This window comes from Phalacrocorax carbo, chromosome 8, assembly GCF_963921805.1.
Source record: "Phalacrocorax carbo chromosome 8, bPhaCar2.1, whole genome shotgun sequence".
NCBI classification, from domain to species: domain Eukaryota; kingdom Metazoa; phylum Chordata; class Aves; order Suliformes; family Phalacrocoracidae; genus Phalacrocorax; species Phalacrocorax carbo.
Genome location: NC_087520.1, coordinates 13,298,528 through 13,314,915, shown reverse-complemented (window position 1 = coordinate 13,314,915; position 16,388 = coordinate 13,298,528). Strand labels below are relative to the sequence as shown.

Here is a 16,388-nt window from a genome sequence, read left to right as displayed (position 1 = left end):
AAGTGCCTTCAGGTGTCCTCCATCAGCCATTCTATGCTCAACACTGATGAACCAGTGCCTTTTGTAGTGTCCCAAAGGCCTCCCAGAGTTTTGGTATGTGGCCTAAGATGCTCTGAGTCTGTTTGGTGCTCCTTGAATGGCTCTGCTTTCCAAGCTCTAGCATTACCTTCTGACAAGCATCTGGACCCACGAAGTCCCTTTGGCAGCACTGAAGTGTCGTCCGTAGTCCTTTTGGAGATTCCTCAGGGGAGATCCTCCAAGACCCTTTTGGTGCACCCTCAGGTGCCTTTTTGTACTCCCCAGAGGCCTGTCCCTTCTGATTTACACCAGGACTCTCACTGTCTGTGCACCTGCAAGAGCCTGAGTGAATTTTGGTGTCTTCAGTGTTTCTTGTTGCGCTGCAGGGGCTTCAATGTGCCTTTTGTTGTGACACCCTCCTCTGGGACCTCCATGGGCCATTCTGTGCCTCCCAGAGGTCTACCAGTACCATTTCAGGCACCCCAAAGGCCTCAGGGGCTATGCGGGCCCTGGAGATGTGTCCCAGCCTTCGTGGGTCTCAGGACCACGTGGGAGTCTGATAGCCCAGGAGCAGGGCTGGAAGAATGGTCACCTCAGCTCCCAAAGCAGGCAAGTCTTTTTATTAGGGTAGTCTGGAATGAAAGACACGAGCCCTGCCTCAATGAGTGCCCTGGAGAGAGGAAATCCCCCTCCCTGGGAAGCCCACCCATCTGCATCCACGGTCAGCAGTACCCACCACATGCAGATACACCACATCTTCACAGCTATCTTATGATGTAGCTACAGAAACATCCTTGCTTTATCTTCATGGGAGGAACCTGGACATCCAGCTGGGCACTGGTGCTGGTGAAAGGGGGTGGTACTGCTTCATCTTCCTGCCAGTGGTCTCCACCTGGATTACAAGCCACTAAGAGGCTAGGAGCACCAGTATAGCCGAGCAGATTTGCTCATAGTCCAGCTCCTGGAAGAACACCTGAGGGGAGCTGCCAAGGGTGGGAACTGTGGCATAGAGCAGCCCTGGACCACAGAGGCCAAGGGACTCTGCCGATGGGAAATCCTGGTGGCCACCTGGGTGGAGGTAGTTGTGAAGGTAAAGGCTCCATGGGACAGATCAGAGCTGAAGGGTGAGGAACAAGCAGCCTCAGAGGGGAAGGGTACTGGCAGGGCTGATGTCTGAAAGGACTATCGCCAAGGGCACAGGGTCCTTCCTGTTACCATGGCCAAGGCTGGAGTATCTTACCTCGAGGATGTTGATGTGCAGATGTACCAGTGCAGAAGATGGTGGCATGGGTGTTGCCACAGATTTTCTAGGGGTCTGAGGCAATGCAGACCAGGCTGAGCAAGGTCTCAGGAGGCCAGCATCCAGCAGATCTTCAGTGCCAACACCAAGTCCAACCTGTCTTTCCAGCTGTGGCACAGGTGGGCAACAGAGACCAGGCACGAGGGAAACTGGCTCAGCCACAGCAGAGTGTGGCTCCCAGGGACACACCTGCCAGGCCTGGGATGGCACCAGGGATCTGCTCCAAGCCTTGACGCTGGTCCTGGACACCCCAGGTGTGCACTGGTCCTACCCCCCAGCTGAGGCAATGGCATGGGACATGGCCTGCATGATCTGCTCATTCTTCACCCTGAGGTCATAAGTGTGCAGGTGGGCATCCTCATCCAGCTGGTACTTGCTGATGGGGATGCTGGATGACTCCCTGGGCCAAGAGGGAAAGTTGAGCTGCACTGGGGCCCAGACTGTAAATTTTCCTCCTGCTGCTGGTCTGAGGTAGAGCTGCAGAGAGCAAGCTGCTCATCACATATGTGACTGAAGAACAACTGCAGGCAGGGGAATTGTCCAGCTCAACTGTTCCTCCCCAACTCTGCCCAGCCAATACCTTGTGTGTCTCCATGTCCATTTGGAAGGTAAAGCCAAACAGCATGATCTTGGCCATGATGGTGTTGAAGAGGCAGGCAATGCTGCAGGCAGTGAAGCGGCAGCACCAGTGGTTGTTGAGCTCGAGGACCTGGCAAGAGGTGTGGCAGCAGGTCACGCCAGGAGCTGAGCTGCCAGTGCTGAGCCACTGCCAGTGGGTTGAAACCTCAAAGACAGACCAGGTTGAGGACATCTTTCTGGAGATGGCTGCCCCCCAAGCCTGTTCTAACAGAGCACCGTGGCCAGACAGTGCCAGCTGGGGACACCACAATTTACCTTAGGGATGGTGACATTACAAGCCTCCACCCCCAGCGTCCAGAGGCAGATGACAAGCTGGAACAACCCCACTGGCTACCAGGGATGATAGGAGACAAGCCAGTTGCAGGTAGATCTGTTCCGCCGGGCTAGATGGTGTCCTGGCCTTAAGGCTGGTGTGGACCCAGGAATCTTCCTTGTGCTTCTTGGGACAAAGCAGCAGGGACAGCCCAAGTGTAGTACGTGGGCCCAGGAGGGGACACCCACAGGGACCAAGGATGAGGGCCCCACCCACACTGCCTTTGAGGAAGCACTTGGTGATGTGCTGGTCCACGCTGATGGCGTGGGCCACTTCCTCCACCTTGGTCCCCTTCCTCCACCTTGGTCCCAGCCACCTCACCCAGGACGCTGATGGAGTTGGTGCTACTGATCCTCTGACCCAGGAGCATGATGGCAGCCTGGGCAAGGGCAGTGGGTGAGACCGTCAACTGCATGTCCTGTGCTGGCTGGAGGACAAGAGCACATACCAGCTTGGAGAGTCCCTAACACCACATACTGGGTTTTGGACACGCAGTGCACATAGGCAATGCTGAGGAGCTTTTGCCCCTCAGGTATCTCATTGCCACCAAGGAGGACACAGTCAAGGGTCTTCACATCAGAAGTGACCATGCCCTCAGCCGGGACCTTGACAGGATGTGGGGGGCGCAAGATAGTGGGGGAATGCTGTAGCCCTCCACGCCGCTTTCTCCTGGTCCATGCTGCCTGTCGGCTGCTAGTGAGATACATGGGCCATGCTCTGCCACCCCCTAACCCATGGTCTCCCAAGGTCCCTGCCTTGCACCGGGGCAGGTTGGACATAGCATTGGCATTAAAGAGCCATGGATGCTTTTACTGCTTGCACCAGCACTGAGCTATTCTTGTGCTGGTTTTGTCTGGGATAGAGTTAATTTTTTTCATAGTAGCTAGTATGGGCTATGTTTTGGATTTGTGCAGAAAACAGTGTTGATAATGTGGAGATGTTTCTGGGCAGGAGAGCTGGGTGCTGGCAGTGACCCCCTTGCTGCACCCAGAGCCTCGCTTACCTGGAGGTGCCCAACTGCTGGACACATCTGTCTCCCCAGCCCAGGGCACTGCTCAAAGGTGGTGTGCCACAGCTGAGGGGCTATGGGGAAAGTGCTGCATCTGGCCAGGGCCACTCTGCAGATGCAGATGTCACCCGGTCAACAGGCTCCCCCACAGCAGGGGAAGGTGGTGCTAGTCCCCTGCCCCGATTCATGCTGCCTGCAGTCTCCCCAGGCTACCAGCCACCCTGCCCAGCGGGGTCCAGCCAGTGCCTGCTGCTTTGCCCATGGCCAAGCCAAGCATCCCCAGCCACTTGGAGCAGTGGGGAAAAAAAACTCTGGCTCCCTCCTAACACCAGCTACAAGTCATGACACCCAGGCACAGTGCTCTCCCCACTGCCAACCCCCACCCCCCCCCCCGCCATCCCCAATGCCCTGCAGGCAGGTCCTGGATGTGCCCAGGGATGTCAGGGAAGTTCGGCTGAGCCAAACCATTGGCACAGGGCGCCAGGAAATGAAAGGCACTGGGTTTATTTGTAACAGAGCTTATGTCTAAATTAATTAACAAAGGCTGACACACCTGCTTGGACAACAGTGCAGGCACAGCGAGGGCCAGGCAGGCCCTCAGGAGATGGACCTGTTTGCCCAGGCCAGGCACCTGAGGGCCCCATGTCACCCCCCACCCCAAACAATGCCCTGCCTCACTCCCCCTGCCCGCCCATCCCAGGCCCCCAAATAAACCAGCAAACCCCAGCCTTAGGCACACCCACACCACATCCCTCTCCCCCAGGGCTGCATCCCCACCAGGGACACCCAGCCACAACCCCCCCATTATCTCAGAGCCATCCCCCACCATCCACCAGGATCCTCAGTTGTGACCCACCCCTCCACCAGGGACCCCAGCCACATCCCCCATCCCTGGACCCCCCACATACCAGGGACCCTCAGACATGATGCCCCCCCAGGCCCTCTCACCAGGGACCCCCAGCAAAGTACTCCTCAAGTACCCCCTGCATCCCGGGGCCCTCCCTCCCCTGGGACCCATCCTCCCCCCTTCCCCAACCTCCCCTCACCTTGGGACCACGCCTGGGATCCTTCCTCGCAGGCTTCCCACGTCCCATAAGTGCTGCCCACCTGGTACAAGGGACCCACTGCAGGGTGACCCCGACACCCTCTGTGCCTTTAGGCATGCTGAGGGGAGGCAGCATGGCAGCAGCACCCCTGCCCCGGTCCAGCCCTAACCCCAGCCCCTGCCCAGCCCTGACCCCTCAGTCACTGCTGTCGCTGTCACTCCCCGCTGCCGCTGTCTCTGGCTCAGCCTTGTCCCGCAGATCGGCGAAAAAGTCCTCGCCGCTGCCCACCGCCTTGCTGCTGAGGGCCCGCAGCGGCCCTCCCTTCTTCTTCTTCTTTCTGTAGTCGTCTACCACCAGCCCCCCCAGGGCAGAGACATTCCAGAACTTCACCTTCTGGTCATGGGCACAGCTGGCCAGGAGCTGCCTGCCCGGGGCCACCGCCAGCTGCTCGATGGGCTCCCCCAGGTGCTGCCCAACACAGCCCAGGACCCGGTTTGGCAGGATGTTCACCGCCCTGGGGACAGGGGGAGCCCCCATGAGGACCTTGGAGGGAGACAGCACCCCAGTCCTCCACAAGCTCACCCGCCTGCACCAGCACGGGCTTGGTGCGCCCTCCCTCCCCTTGCTCTTAACCAAGGCCAGTCTTGTCCCACAACCTCCCCGCCCCATCCGCCTGACCTGATGACTCCGTCCAGGGACCCTACACATATGATGCTATCTGTGATGGGGACCATGCAGTCAACGGACTCGGCCCTCAGAGCGAAGCGGTCGCTGGCAGCCCCAAAGCCATCCCAGTTGAAGAGGTAGATGGTACCTTCGCTGGAGCCACACGCCACTTTCTTCCCCCTCTAGGCAAGATGGAGAACAGTAAGGCAGAGGCAAAACAAGAAACCTGGAGCATGGAGAGGGATGCACAAGGCCCATTACCAACCTTCAGCAGCACAACAGATGTAAGGTCTCCGTTCTGCGGCTCCGAGAGCAGCTCAAAGCGCCGCCTCTTCACATTGAAGACACCCAGGGTGCCATCACCGCTACAGAAGGTGGAAAACAGCATGTTGTGAACATGGGACACAGCGCAGGATGCTTCCCCCAGCCCTAAGGGAAGGCCCTGTATGGGCACGGGGAGCCCAACCCTGGCATCATGGAGCCCCTGGTACCTGGCAGTCAGCAGCATCTTCCCGTTACCATCCACAGCCATCGCACTGATGTACTCCTCCTGCTGACGGGCCTCCAAGATGGTATCCCCCTTGCGCAGATCCCACACCTTCACCGCCCCACCGTCATCACCCGTGGCAAAGACGTAGTTATCGATGGGTAGCACGCAGTTGAGGGCTGAGCTGCAGAGACCCCAGCCCCACACTGGCACAGTCACAGCTCAAGCCACAGACGAACAGCTCCCAGAGCACTGAGGACGATGGTCCGGCCTCTGCCTGCCGGGCTGAGGGCTGCATGGCGGCAACAGGGGAGGGGACACTGCCCCAGCAGTCACTGCCCAGGACAAGCCGCCTGTGCACACCTACCTGTGGGCCTTGGGGAAGCGTGTTTCCAGCCGCCCCTCCTCCACCATCAGGACATGGATGGACTTATCCTTGGACACGGTGAACAGCTCTGGAGAACCGCATCAGTGCTCCCAGCCCCGGCGTCCCCCGCCGTGCCCCGGTGCCACCCCATGTCCCCTGTACTCACTCTGCCCATCCTGGGAGAAGGCCACGTCCCGGCATGACTTGAGGTGATGCCCCGAAGACCAGAGCTGCCGGTTCTCCCCCTCGGTGCAGGAGTACGAGTACCTGCCAGCACCGGGTCGGGGCTCGCCGGGGCCCGCGAGAGGACAGGGATCTCCGATGGCCGGTGCCCAGAAGTTTCTATACCCGGGACCCCACGCCCCACGCCCCGGTGGAGCCCCCACGTCCCCACTCACAGGTAGACGTCGCCATCCACATCCCCCGCCGCCAGCAGGGGCCGGGCCGGGTGCAGGGCGATGGCGTTGACCGTCGCCTCGAAGCAGATGTCCTCGGGGGCGTCCCGCAGCCGCGGCTCCCTCCCCGCCGGCTCCGAGTACTCCTGAGGGAGAGCGGGGCGGTGGGGCCGGGGCCGGGGCCGGGGCCGGGGCCGCGCTGCCCCCCACGCGTGCTCACCTCCCCCGCCGCCATGCCGGCCCCCCGCGGCGCGCAGGCGCTGTGCGCCTTGGCATAGCACCGCCCGCTCATTTGCATGGGGCCGCGCCGCGGCGGGGCTACCACGCTCGGGCTGGCTGTAGCCCAGCAGTCACTTCTGTGTTGCACAAAGCTCGATGTGTATCGGCCCATGGGCCCATTTTGCCGGGATTCGCCCCGGCTTTTCCTGGCTGCCTCATTTTTTTCCTGCTTTTTAGCTGTTTGGCAGTGGGACCCCCCACGGGACACTTCCTTACATCCGAGGGGAGGGGGCAACCAGGCACTGCCAGTGACTGGGCGCCACTTCGGCCCCTTTCAAGGGCTGGGGCTGGCAGGGCGCCCCGAGGTCCTGCCCAGGGCCCCATCGCAGCCAGGGTCCACCAGCAGCATCCTTGTCCTTGCCCAGAGGAGCTATTCCATCTCCCTGCTGGCCCTGCACGGAGGTGAGCAGCTTTGCCTCGTACTGGCCCCATCGCATCCCCCCTGCTGCTTGCTAATTTTATCCGTGGCTTGACAGGGGCTACCTGCCCCCCACCCTTTGGCTTCCACAGTAAACATCCTTATCTAGGACTCACCCTGGGAGACCCACACAGGCCTGAGGGGTAGGAAAAAGCCCTGGTAGCCATGTTGACCTGAGCCTAGCCCAGCCACCTTCTCTCTGCCCACACAAACAGATGTTCGTGAAAATTTAATGTGGTTTTATTAAGACTAGGACATTTACACATCACAGGCTATACAGCGAACACTGGAGGGGAGAGCCTCAGCACAGCCCCACAGTGCAAGGCTGGAGGGCCGTGCGCTGCCCACCCGAGAGGAGAAAGTGGATAGCGCAGGGAGAGCACACCAGCAAGCTCCAGGAAGGCAGCATCCAGCAGGCTGGCATTCCAAGAGCTAGAGGAGAAGATACTGGAGGCATCAGTATTTGGGACGTTTCACCTCAACCCTGGAAGAGACAGAGGGGCAGAACGGTGGTGAGGATGCAGGGCAGACAGCTCCATCCCCCTCCCACCCAGAGCTCAGCACTGAGGTCCGTAGTTTCTCCCCACAAACAGTGGGTGGACCTGAACAGCTCCTCAGCGCACCCAGCTGGATGGGACAAAACTGTCCAGTCAAAGCAGAGCCCCAACCCAGTCCTGAGGTCTGCTCAGCACCCATACACAGCCCAGGGTAGAGGTGCCCTGCAGGCTCTGCTGAGCTGAGCTGGGCAGGAGCACCCTGAGGGAACCAAATGTTCTCCACTCTCCTTCTACACCCACTGCTGAGAGCCAGCGGCAGGCAGGTCTCTCCCCCTGCAGTCCCTGGGAGAGGTGGCAGGAGACAGCTGGGCCCCAGCACTGCCCTGCTGTCAAGCCCAGAGCAGAGACAAGTTTACTAACCCATCAGCCTCCAACTTCTTCCTTTTCTCAATGATCTGCAGAGAAAGCACAAAGTCCCATTACCCTCAGGGTAGCTGGCTGCCCACAGCTGCGGCAGAGGGATTGTAGGGTGCAAGATACACCTGGGGAGTGCTGTAGCCAGGTCAGAGCAAGCTGAGGTGAGCTAAACTTGTCCACAAGCTGCCCAAAGTCTGGAGGAGCTTGGCCTGTTCCCCCTTTGCTCCATTTTGGCCAAAGACCATTTGTTCTCACCTTCCCCATGCACATCCTGTATCATAGGGGTGCTTGTGGCCAGCTCACCCCACCAGGACAACACCCAGCTCTGCCGTTAGAAAGCAGGGAGCCACTAAACATGCCTTGTCCCCTCCAAGCCCCTTTAAATGGCTCTGAGCTGCCAGTTTTGGACACGTTCATCTGCTGCAGAGCCTGGAGCAAAAAGCCCCCAATTGGGACTGCTCCCAGGGCAATGTCACCAAATGCAGTTCCAGATGCCTCTGCAGTCCCAAGGCCCCAAATATTTGGCTGATGCTCCTACAAGGACGAAATCCAGCTTCTACAGAGCTAGCCCTGCTGCACACGCACACTGGCAGTGCCTGGCTACCAGGACATGGGCTGGACCCAAGAGCTGTGCCTAGGACAGCAAGGGCAGGACCAGGTGGGAGCTCTCCTGGGCTACACTGGCAGCTCGTGGCCTAAACAGACAATACCCCAGCACCGGCCACTCACTGCACTGATCTTCTTCCACTGCCGGTCCAGCTCTGCCTTGTCATTTGTCTCCTTGAAGCGACGGGTTTTGCGTCCTTCAGACATCTTGATCCCATACTGGAAGGCTGCCCTGGGGAAAGAGCAAGCCAGAGCTCAGCGCTCACAGGGGCTCCACAGCCTGCCGGGAAGTGGACACATCTGCCCCAGCCACGAGCCCATACTCCAGAGCTGGCTTGGATGCCTGAAAGCAGCAGCTGGGCAGGAGTCCTCAGGAATGACATTAAGAGCAAAGATGAGCCACCAGGCCCAGGATCCACAGCTCCTCTTTGGGTCCTTGCCAGGGAACCCCCTTCTAGCTTTAAGCTCCCCCAGGACCCAGGTTTGGCCAGCATGGCCTCACCCCCACCTAGAATCATTGCTCAGCCCTTCACAAGGGCTGCACTCACTTCGGCAGAGCCTCTTTGTTGTTCATGTATTCACTGTACTCCTCCTGGGTGTCGAAGTCCCAGCGGCCCAGAGGTCCTTTCTTGTTACCCTGCAGCAAAAGAATGACCCAGAGCATCTCCCTAGCTGATGCAGCCCTGCACACCCAGGCAAAATGTCAATCTCCCATTAGCCCCAGTTCAATGGGCTTGTGCACCCATACTGGTCTTGGCTCTGAGAACCCCTCCCCGAGAAGCCCCAGTCAGGAGATTCCATGGAAGCGGCAGCTGAGACAGACTAGCACAGCTCCCCAACACCTTCTGGTCAAGTGCCAGTCTCTTGCACGTGTTCTCCCTGGGACAACAGATCCCACCCGGACCCAGGCATGCAACAGACCAGCAAGCCCCAAGAAACATTGAACACCTGACTCCAGGGCACCCAACCCCTCTGCACAAGCCTGCTTCTCTCCAGTGGGATCCTCTCAGCCTGCACTGATGCCTAGTTCGCTGGCTGGTCCTAAAAGCTGGTGACAGCATACCTGATCCATTTTGCTGTAGTCTACCTCTTCATCGCTGTCCACAGCCATATCATCCATTCTGTAAAGAAAAGAAAAGCAAGGATAGGGTTTGGAGTGGGTCCATGGGACATGGATCAGGACCTTGGAGCCAGGCTGGTGGGAGCCATCTCTCGTGGCCTCAGATGGAACACACTCAGTTCCTGGACCAGAGAGAAGTTCCTGCAACTGCAAGCCCTGCAGGTGAGTTGTACCACAAGGGCATCCAAGATTGCAAATACTCTTAAGACTTCAGGCTGAAAGCTGTTCAGGTTCTGCCAAGGCACTGCTTTGTGGACAGAGCTGAACAAGCACATGAATTACCAGGGAACCCAGGAAACTCCCAGCCACCTCGGCCTCTCCCTGGCACTAAAAGGCAGCAGACTCCATGTAGCCACTTGGAGCAGGGACCAGCTAAGAAAAGGCCAGGTCTGCCAGAACCAAGGACTCGGGGGCATTTTAAGAGACAAAGAGCAACCCCAGACAAAGCCAGGCCCACTCCTCCCAACAAGTAGTAGGGCTGATGTTTGGGTTCTTGCTGCCAGAGAATAGCAGCCCTTCAATACACCCTGCTCCCAACCCACAGCTCCTTGTTGCTTCCTTACGTAGCAGGGTAGCACTCAGCATAGCTGTTTGACATGCCGAAGAAGTCCCCCAGCTGCTTCTTGTCTTCTGGCTTCTTCAATGTGACAATGGTCAAGGAAAGCACCACCATGTAGCCTTACAGCTAAGGGCTGAACATAGCCAGCCAAAGAGCCATCTCCTGCCCTAACACAACCGAATTGGAGGCTGCAGAGCTTATATTTGGCATATGAGCAGCAAGGTTTGGGAGGCTTTTCTCTGTTACAGGAATAAGGCCCTCCCAAATGAGGAAGAACATCCACACAGTCATGCTCGGGCAAGGCCTGCCTGCAAGGGAATCCTGGCCCCACAGTCAGTCAGGCTGGCACAGGGAGTAAAGGATATGACTCTGCTCCTTCCCAGCCAGCAGCTCCAGCAAACTTCTCGTTGATAGACTTGATAAGCTCCTTGGCTGAGCCAGGTCCTAGGTTAGAGAGAGCAGCAGGCTGAGTTTTGGGGGAGGAAGAGCTCACTGCAATACACGTGGGGCTGGGCAGAGTCCCCTTCTGCATGACCAATTCATTGGGATGGGGTAACAGGCAGGACAGGCTGCATGTGAGATAGAAGAGGAGGAGCCAGGAGAACACCAAGGAGCAGCAAAGCAGTTCAAGCACAGAACTGGGGTGATCCTAGGAGACCCTGAATCCTCCTCAGCTTACAGCCAGTATAAGGTTGTTTCAGCTGCTTTGCTGCCTGAGAAGGATCTGCACACACACTCAATCCAGGCTAGCATGCAGCAGCTGGTAGGCACAAGACACTTCACCCCAAAATCCTCATGGCAGGCAATTCCCTCCATCATAGCAGTCTCTGGGAGAACAGGGAGGTCACATAGGCCAGCGAGCAAAACAGTTCTGAAATCTGCAACCCCACATGGCCTTGTTCCAACGTCCAGCCTCCTTCAAATGTCCACACCACTTGACTCACCTTTGTCGATGTCTGTGGGCTGCAAAGAAGAGGGAGAGATACCATGTCACCCAGATGGGCTGAAAGCAAGCAACAGTGCTGCATGACTTGCAGCTCCACTTCAAGACTCTTTGTGGCAAGCACACAGACTGAACCATAAAAGCTACTGGCTTGTGCTAGTCCTGCCTTACTTGCTGAAAGACAGGACAAGCGCCCAGCCACCCACCAGCCTGTCTGGAGAGATGGAGCTCAGCAAGAGCTGGACACTGGCACATGTGGAAGCATGACAAGAGACAGCCAAAGCAACCAGGGTGACCCCACCAACCCCACAGCTGTACTGCCGAAAGGGCAGAGATCAGGTGGGATGGTCCAGGCTTCACGAGCAGAGGCTCACCTCGTCATCAGCCTTGGGCTTCTCAAAGTAGCTGTGCCTCTTCTTTTCCTCCTCCCGCTCCCGGTCCCGGTCCCGGTCCCGGTCCCGGTCCCTGTCACGCTCCCGGTCCCTGTCACGCTCTCTCTCACGGTACCTCTCCCGCTCCTTCTCCCGTGGCATCTTCGCAGTGGAGGGCACATAATCCCCAATGTCTTCAAAGATGCTAGAAGTGGAAAAAAGCCTGCAGTTACAGGTGCTGTAAGAGAAAAGGCCACAACCACCTCCCTTTAAACTGGAACCTAATAAAAAAAACACACAATACCAACACTGAGAGCTAAGGACGACGACTAGAACTGGCTTCTACATCTGTCAGAGGTCTCGCTGTATTTCTGCTCTCTTCTGCTGCCTGGACCTGCTTCTTGTGGTCTAGGACAACAGAGAGCCCTTGCCTGCCTCAAGCCTGAAATAAAACAGAGCTTGCCTCCAGCCTTGTCCTACAAGTCGCAGGTCCAAAGAGGCAGCTCACACCAGAAGCACTAAACCCTGCCCTCTCCAAATATGGTGGGCCAAAAAAGACATTCCTTAAGGCAGAGAGCTGTGACCACATGGCCTGCGGGCAGAGAGGCACTTACTTCATATCAGCTTCAGGGGGCTTCTTCTCATCCAGCTTCCCTGCAAGGACACAATAGCAGTGAGAAGCACATCATCCACTCCACCACCTGCACTGTTTCCCTGTCCCCAATCTGGTTTCCAAGCACCAAGAGTGGCACACCTGGAGGATGTCCTGACTTCCTCTTCAGTTACATCATATCTAGCCCCCCCAGGAAGCCATTTTGTCCCTCCCCAACAGGGGTCATTTGCCCAAGGAACTGGGCCTTAACCAGGAAGAGCAGAGCAGCATGAGGCATCCTCACAGCTATAATTTCTCAGCAGCCAGTTCCCTGTGGTGTTGCCACAGCATGCAGTGCTCAGGGAGCTCTAGGAAATTGCTGTCCTTTAAGTCCACCACTTCATAGCACAGGGGAATGCCGCTAACCAACACACATCTCATTCTTTTGGGATATGCTTCAAGCATTAAGTCCTACTACTTGGTTCCCTCCAGTTCCTACCTTTGTCTTTCTTCTTGAGCTTCTTGTTGCGGGTCCCTTGCCTCAGATAGGAGAGGATCTGCGTCAGCTTGCTGATGACAATGTCATTGGTGGTCAGTGTAGTCTGTGCCTGAAAGAGAAATCCCCGAGGAAGTGTCCTTCATCCTTGACAGGGAACCCCCTCCTGGCACGACCTGCTCAGGCCTGTTCAGACCAATGCAGTCAAGCAACCTGGATGCTAGCTGGGTACCTCCATGGTGGGGCAGTCAGCCTTGCTCCGGATCAGCGTGGTTGGGATATCAGTGTCGGCATACTCGTCGTCCAGATCTACCACATAGGCCATCCTCCCTGGCAGGAACAGCTCATTCCGCTCATAGGCCTTGTTCTTGAACAGAATTCGGTATATGTTGCGACCTGGAGGGGAAGGAAACATGTGGGAGGGCTGCTCTTAGGAAAGCAGCAGACAAGTCCATAGTGAAACATATTCATTTTATCAGAAACATCAGAATCACCTCCTAAGAGACATGCTTCCTCCAGCCCTCATATTCAGGACCCCTACACCTCAGACTCTCCCTCTCCAATGACTAAAGGTTTTCATTCCTCCATTCCCCCTCCAGGATTTCTCCCACATTCATGGCACAACACAAGGTGAGGAACAACCACATCCACACAGTCTTACCCAGCCGGGTCTTAAATTCAATTTTGTTCTCAGGATCTTCATCTTTCCTGAACAGAAACAGAAAAGAAACAAAACTAGTATGCTAAGCCTATGCCTCTTCTGCATCCTCTTCCCTGGGAGTCAGGTGAACTTAAGAGCGCAAAATCCTCAATGACTCACTTAGTTTCTTTCTGAGGCTTCTCCATCATTTCCTCCTCTTCTTTCTCCTTGCTGGCAATCTCAGCCCGTACCTGGCCACAGAGTAAATCCATGCATTACAGACCAATCCATGCCACTGCTGCCCATCAGAACCAGTAAGCCTACTTCCACCAGCTCCCCAGCCCTTCATAAATCTTTCTGGGAAAAAGAAATCCACAGAGACAAGATTGAAGTACCCCGTAAGTGGCAACTACTACCCTCTGGCCACCCTCTGTGCCTGTGGGAGCAGGCAGGGTAGAAGAGCAGCAGCATCGTGATATCTGTGCTCACCTTCTGCAACAGCGCAAAGTCCAGACCCTTCACCAAGTGAGTGTGCTCCATGTCACCACCCAAGAACTTGGACTCCTGGATCAACTGTCTCCTCTTTTCCGCAGCGGATTTATCCCTGCGCAACAGAAATGGAGTCAGGAAACAGCCCCTCTGGAGCAGACTGGCAAGACAAGGCCCTGCTGCAGGCTCACGTACGCCTCTGCCGTTGGCCCCACAGCCCGGTAGTTGGCAGTTGTGCTGATCAGCTCTGTTTCCTCGTAGTCCTTGTTCACACCATCTCTCCTCTCCTTGGCTCGATCCCTGTACTTCTCAGCCAACTCCCTCTCACGTTCTATCTCTTGCTGGCGCAGCTTTGCGTAATAGCTGGGAATGGAAAAACAGCTCAGTGTTGGAGTAACATGTCTGCACTTTTGATGCACTGCTCAGGTAACAGCCCCCAAGGCTGCACACATGCCTGTTCTGCTCCCAACCCCTTCCCAAAAAATGTACTAAAGCACCATGGGACACAGCATGCCTGGAGGACACCAGACAAGGTGAAATTTCTGTACTGGGGCTAACTAAAGAGTTGCTCAGTCTTCCCTTCCAAAGTGCCAAGTGCCTTCCTTCTGTGCAGATGTGCCCCAAAAGACAGTCACCACTGCAGTGTCCCACCCCTGCCCTGCTCTGCCAGACACCTGCAGAGCCTCTCCCACTCCTTCCAGAGGTGAAGCTTCATCCCTCATCCTACTGCCACCCTCGCACATCTGTTCCCACAAGCAGTGGCAGTCACTCAGTCTGAGCTCTCCTCACTCTGCTTGGCTCCAGAGCCCCAAAATAACCCAGGCCACTCAGGGTCCTCTTTAATAGGCCAAGAGCTCAGAAGCTGCTTCTGCGAGAGGGATGTAATGTGCAAACATAAGTCCTGATGAATTGCTTTCCCCATTTACCTTTTCTTCTTCCTCCTGCGAGCAGCTGGGTCTTCATCTTCATTGTACTCCCGGGGCATCCTGGAAAAGGATGAGAAACCACACATACAGTCTGCAGAGCCATACAAACACAGGCAGCTAGACAGAATAGCCCCTCAGACACAGCAGGGCACTGAGATGCTCAAAGATGGGAAGAGTAGTCCCATTTCTCCCTAATTCCAGTCTGCCAGCAGGGAGAAGAGACGAAAGCACCAATTTTCACAGAACAAAAACTAAATGTTCCTCTTGCACAGTGTCTTAACAGTCATGCAAGACTTGCTCTGTTACTTACAGCAGTCCTGACCCACCTGTTTCTCCACTTAACACACACATGTACAGCTTGCAAGGACCCAAGCACAAAGCAATGCCGAGCTCTGTTCCTCAGGCCCTGTCTGCCCACCCATTAGCAAAAGCACCTTTAGATACTCCACTGCAGAGCGCAGGGGGAGAGAGGCAGGCAGGAACACAGCCCCAGAGGGAAAGTGGACACTTTATCCCATGGTCCCGTGAAACAGGGTCCTACTCACTCATGGTGGCGAGACTTGGATGGTGGCGCAGATGTTGGCGCAGCCCGCGGGGTCATAAGAAGCTTTCTGAAGTCTTCATTGGTCAGCTTGGACCTGCAAGGAGGAGAGAGGAAACAGAAACCATCACCTTCCAATGTGCTTCGACAGCCTGATGTCTTCAGAGGAGGCAGAGGGTTTGCCAGTGTGTCCCGTGCAACAAGGTCAGACACAGGGCCGCTGTGGAGGGAGCCCAAAGGCTGCATTGCACCAGCCTCCAGATGGGGAAATTGGCTTTGGGCCCCACAGTCCAGGTCCAGTCTCGCCCCAGTGCTGTACTCACTGGTGGAAGGAGTGCGAGTCGTCCACATCATGGCCATCAGGAGCCAGAGGGTTGGAGAACGGTTCATCTGGGGGACAGGAGGAAAGAGCGTGTTGAGAGTCTCTCTCAATGGCTTCAACCCCCACCCACTGCCAGCCCGATCCCTGCTCAGGAACAGGGAAGGGGGCAGCATTCGCCCACTACCCAGCTCCTCCACCAAGCCCAGGCCACTGACACCCGGGGGTGGCCTCCCCAGGACACAGGGGACAAAGATGTCCCAGTATCACTGCCTGCTCCGAGACCCCCAACCCAAGTGACACTGCACCCTCCCGGTGGGTGTTCCAAGTGCCTCTCCCGGGACGTGGCCTCTGTGCCTCCGCGGCGGTGCCCGGTTCCCCCCAGCCCCCAGGACTGCTCCTGCATCCCCTCCACACCCAGACGTGCCCTACAGCCCCATCCGCATAGCGTACCCCAACGTAAATCCCCCGCGCAGAAGTTCACCCCCAAACGCACCCCCGGTTTGTCCCCACGTAGACGCCCCCCCACCACGTCGCCGCCCACTCCCCGACATCCCCTCAAGCCCAGGGCAGCCCCGGAGCCCCATCCCGGAAGGTCCACCCCCTCTGACCCCTAAGGCTGCTACCGCACCCCGTCCCCCCTCACGGATGTTCCCGGGGATCGTGCCCGAGCCCCCCCCGCGGGGTCCCCCCACCACAGCCCGGGGCTCCAAACCTAGGGTGGGCCTACACCGCCCCCCACCCTCCAGTCCGCTCACCCATACCCCAAGTGCCTCGGCACCCCACCCGAGAGCCCCCGCTGTCCCGCGTCCCGCATCCCCCCACCCCACTCACTGTCGCGCTCCGGCATTGCGTCCTTCTCGGCCCCACCGCTCCCCTTCCCAGCACTCCCCGCGCCCGGCTGGCCCGCCCCCGCCCTCATTGGCTGGCCGCTG

At 57.4% G+C, this 16,388-nt stretch overlaps 2 protein-coding genes and 1 long non-coding RNA gene across 4 annotated transcripts; all 3 read right to left on the bottom strand.

Moving 5' to 3' along the window:
• Positions 1 to 616: 616 nt before the first annotated feature.
• LOC135314699 (uncharacterized) lies at positions 617 to 2,556 on the bottom strand. Of its 2 annotated transcripts, none has more exons than XR_010374183.1 (2): positions 1,899 to 2,556; positions 617 to 1,795 (listed from the first exon to the last, which is right to left on the bottom strand). It is a non-coding gene; the product is annotated as an uncharacterized LOC135314699 (long non-coding RNA). The 2 variants fall into 2 exon arrangements; XR_010374182.1 differs by having other exon boundaries at positions 617 to 1,718.
• Positions 2,557 to 3,767: 1,211 nt separating this feature from the next.
• Positions 3,768 to 6,956, bottom strand: WDR55 (WD repeat domain 55). Its single transcript, XM_064458155.1, has 8 exons — positions 6,736 to 6,956; positions 6,244 to 6,576; positions 6,012 to 6,112; positions 5,846 to 5,933; positions 5,483 to 5,662; positions 5,257 to 5,356; positions 5,004 to 5,173; positions 3,768 to 4,839 (listed from the first exon to the last, which is right to left on the bottom strand). The coding sequence occupies exons 1-8, from the start codon at positions 6,954 to 6,956 to the stop codon at positions 4,521 to 4,523; spliced, it is 1,512 nt and encodes a 503-aa protein (XP_064314225.1). The 3' UTR covers positions 3,768 to 4,520.
• Positions 6,957 to 7,159: 203 nt separating this feature from the next.
• On the bottom strand, positions 7,160 to 16,369 carry IK (IK cytokine). The gene is made up of 20 exons (XM_064458784.1): positions 16,288 to 16,369; positions 15,458 to 15,524; positions 15,139 to 15,231; positions 14,594 to 14,653; positions 13,863 to 14,030; positions 13,668 to 13,782; positions 13,359 to 13,429; positions 13,200 to 13,246; positions 12,771 to 12,934; positions 12,542 to 12,650; positions 12,065 to 12,104; positions 11,454 to 11,655; positions 11,081 to 11,099; positions 10,503 to 10,580; positions 10,141 to 10,222; positions 9,521 to 9,578; positions 9,006 to 9,094; positions 8,581 to 8,689; positions 7,855 to 7,889; positions 7,160 to 7,421 (listed from the first exon to the last, which is right to left on the bottom strand). The coding sequence occupies exons 1-20, from the start codon at positions 16,301 to 16,303 to the stop codon at positions 7,394 to 7,396; spliced, it is 1,650 nt and encodes a 549-aa protein (XP_064314854.1). The 5' UTR covers positions 16,304 to 16,369; the 3' UTR covers positions 7,160 to 7,393.
• Between the last annotated feature and the right edge of the window lie 19 nt (positions 16,370 to 16,388).

Bases quoted from the DNA above. Each gene is read 5' to 3' on its own strand.
- WDR55 (XM_064458155.1), bottom strand. From the start codon at position 6,956: ATGCGATGGGGCCAGTACGAGGCAAAGCTGCTCACCTCCGTGCAGGGC. The intron at 5,174-5,256 runs GTTGGTAATGGG...CATCTTGCCTAG, and splicing joins CATCTGTTGTGCTGCTGAAG to AGGGGGAAGAAAGTGGCGTG. The intron at 4,840-5,003 runs GTCAGGCGGATG...CCCTGTCCCCAG, and splicing joins TCCCTGGACGGAGTCATCAG to GGCGGTGAACATCCTGCCAA.
- IK (XM_064458784.1), bottom strand. The intron at 13,430-13,667 runs GTGAGCACAGAT...CTCTGTGGCCAG, and splicing joins ACTTTGCGCTGTTGCAGAAG to GTACGGGCTGAGATTGCCAG. The intron at 12,651-12,770 runs GTACCCAGCTAG...TTTCTCTTTCAG, and splicing joins CTGACTGCCCCACCATGGAG to GCACAGACTACACTGACCAC.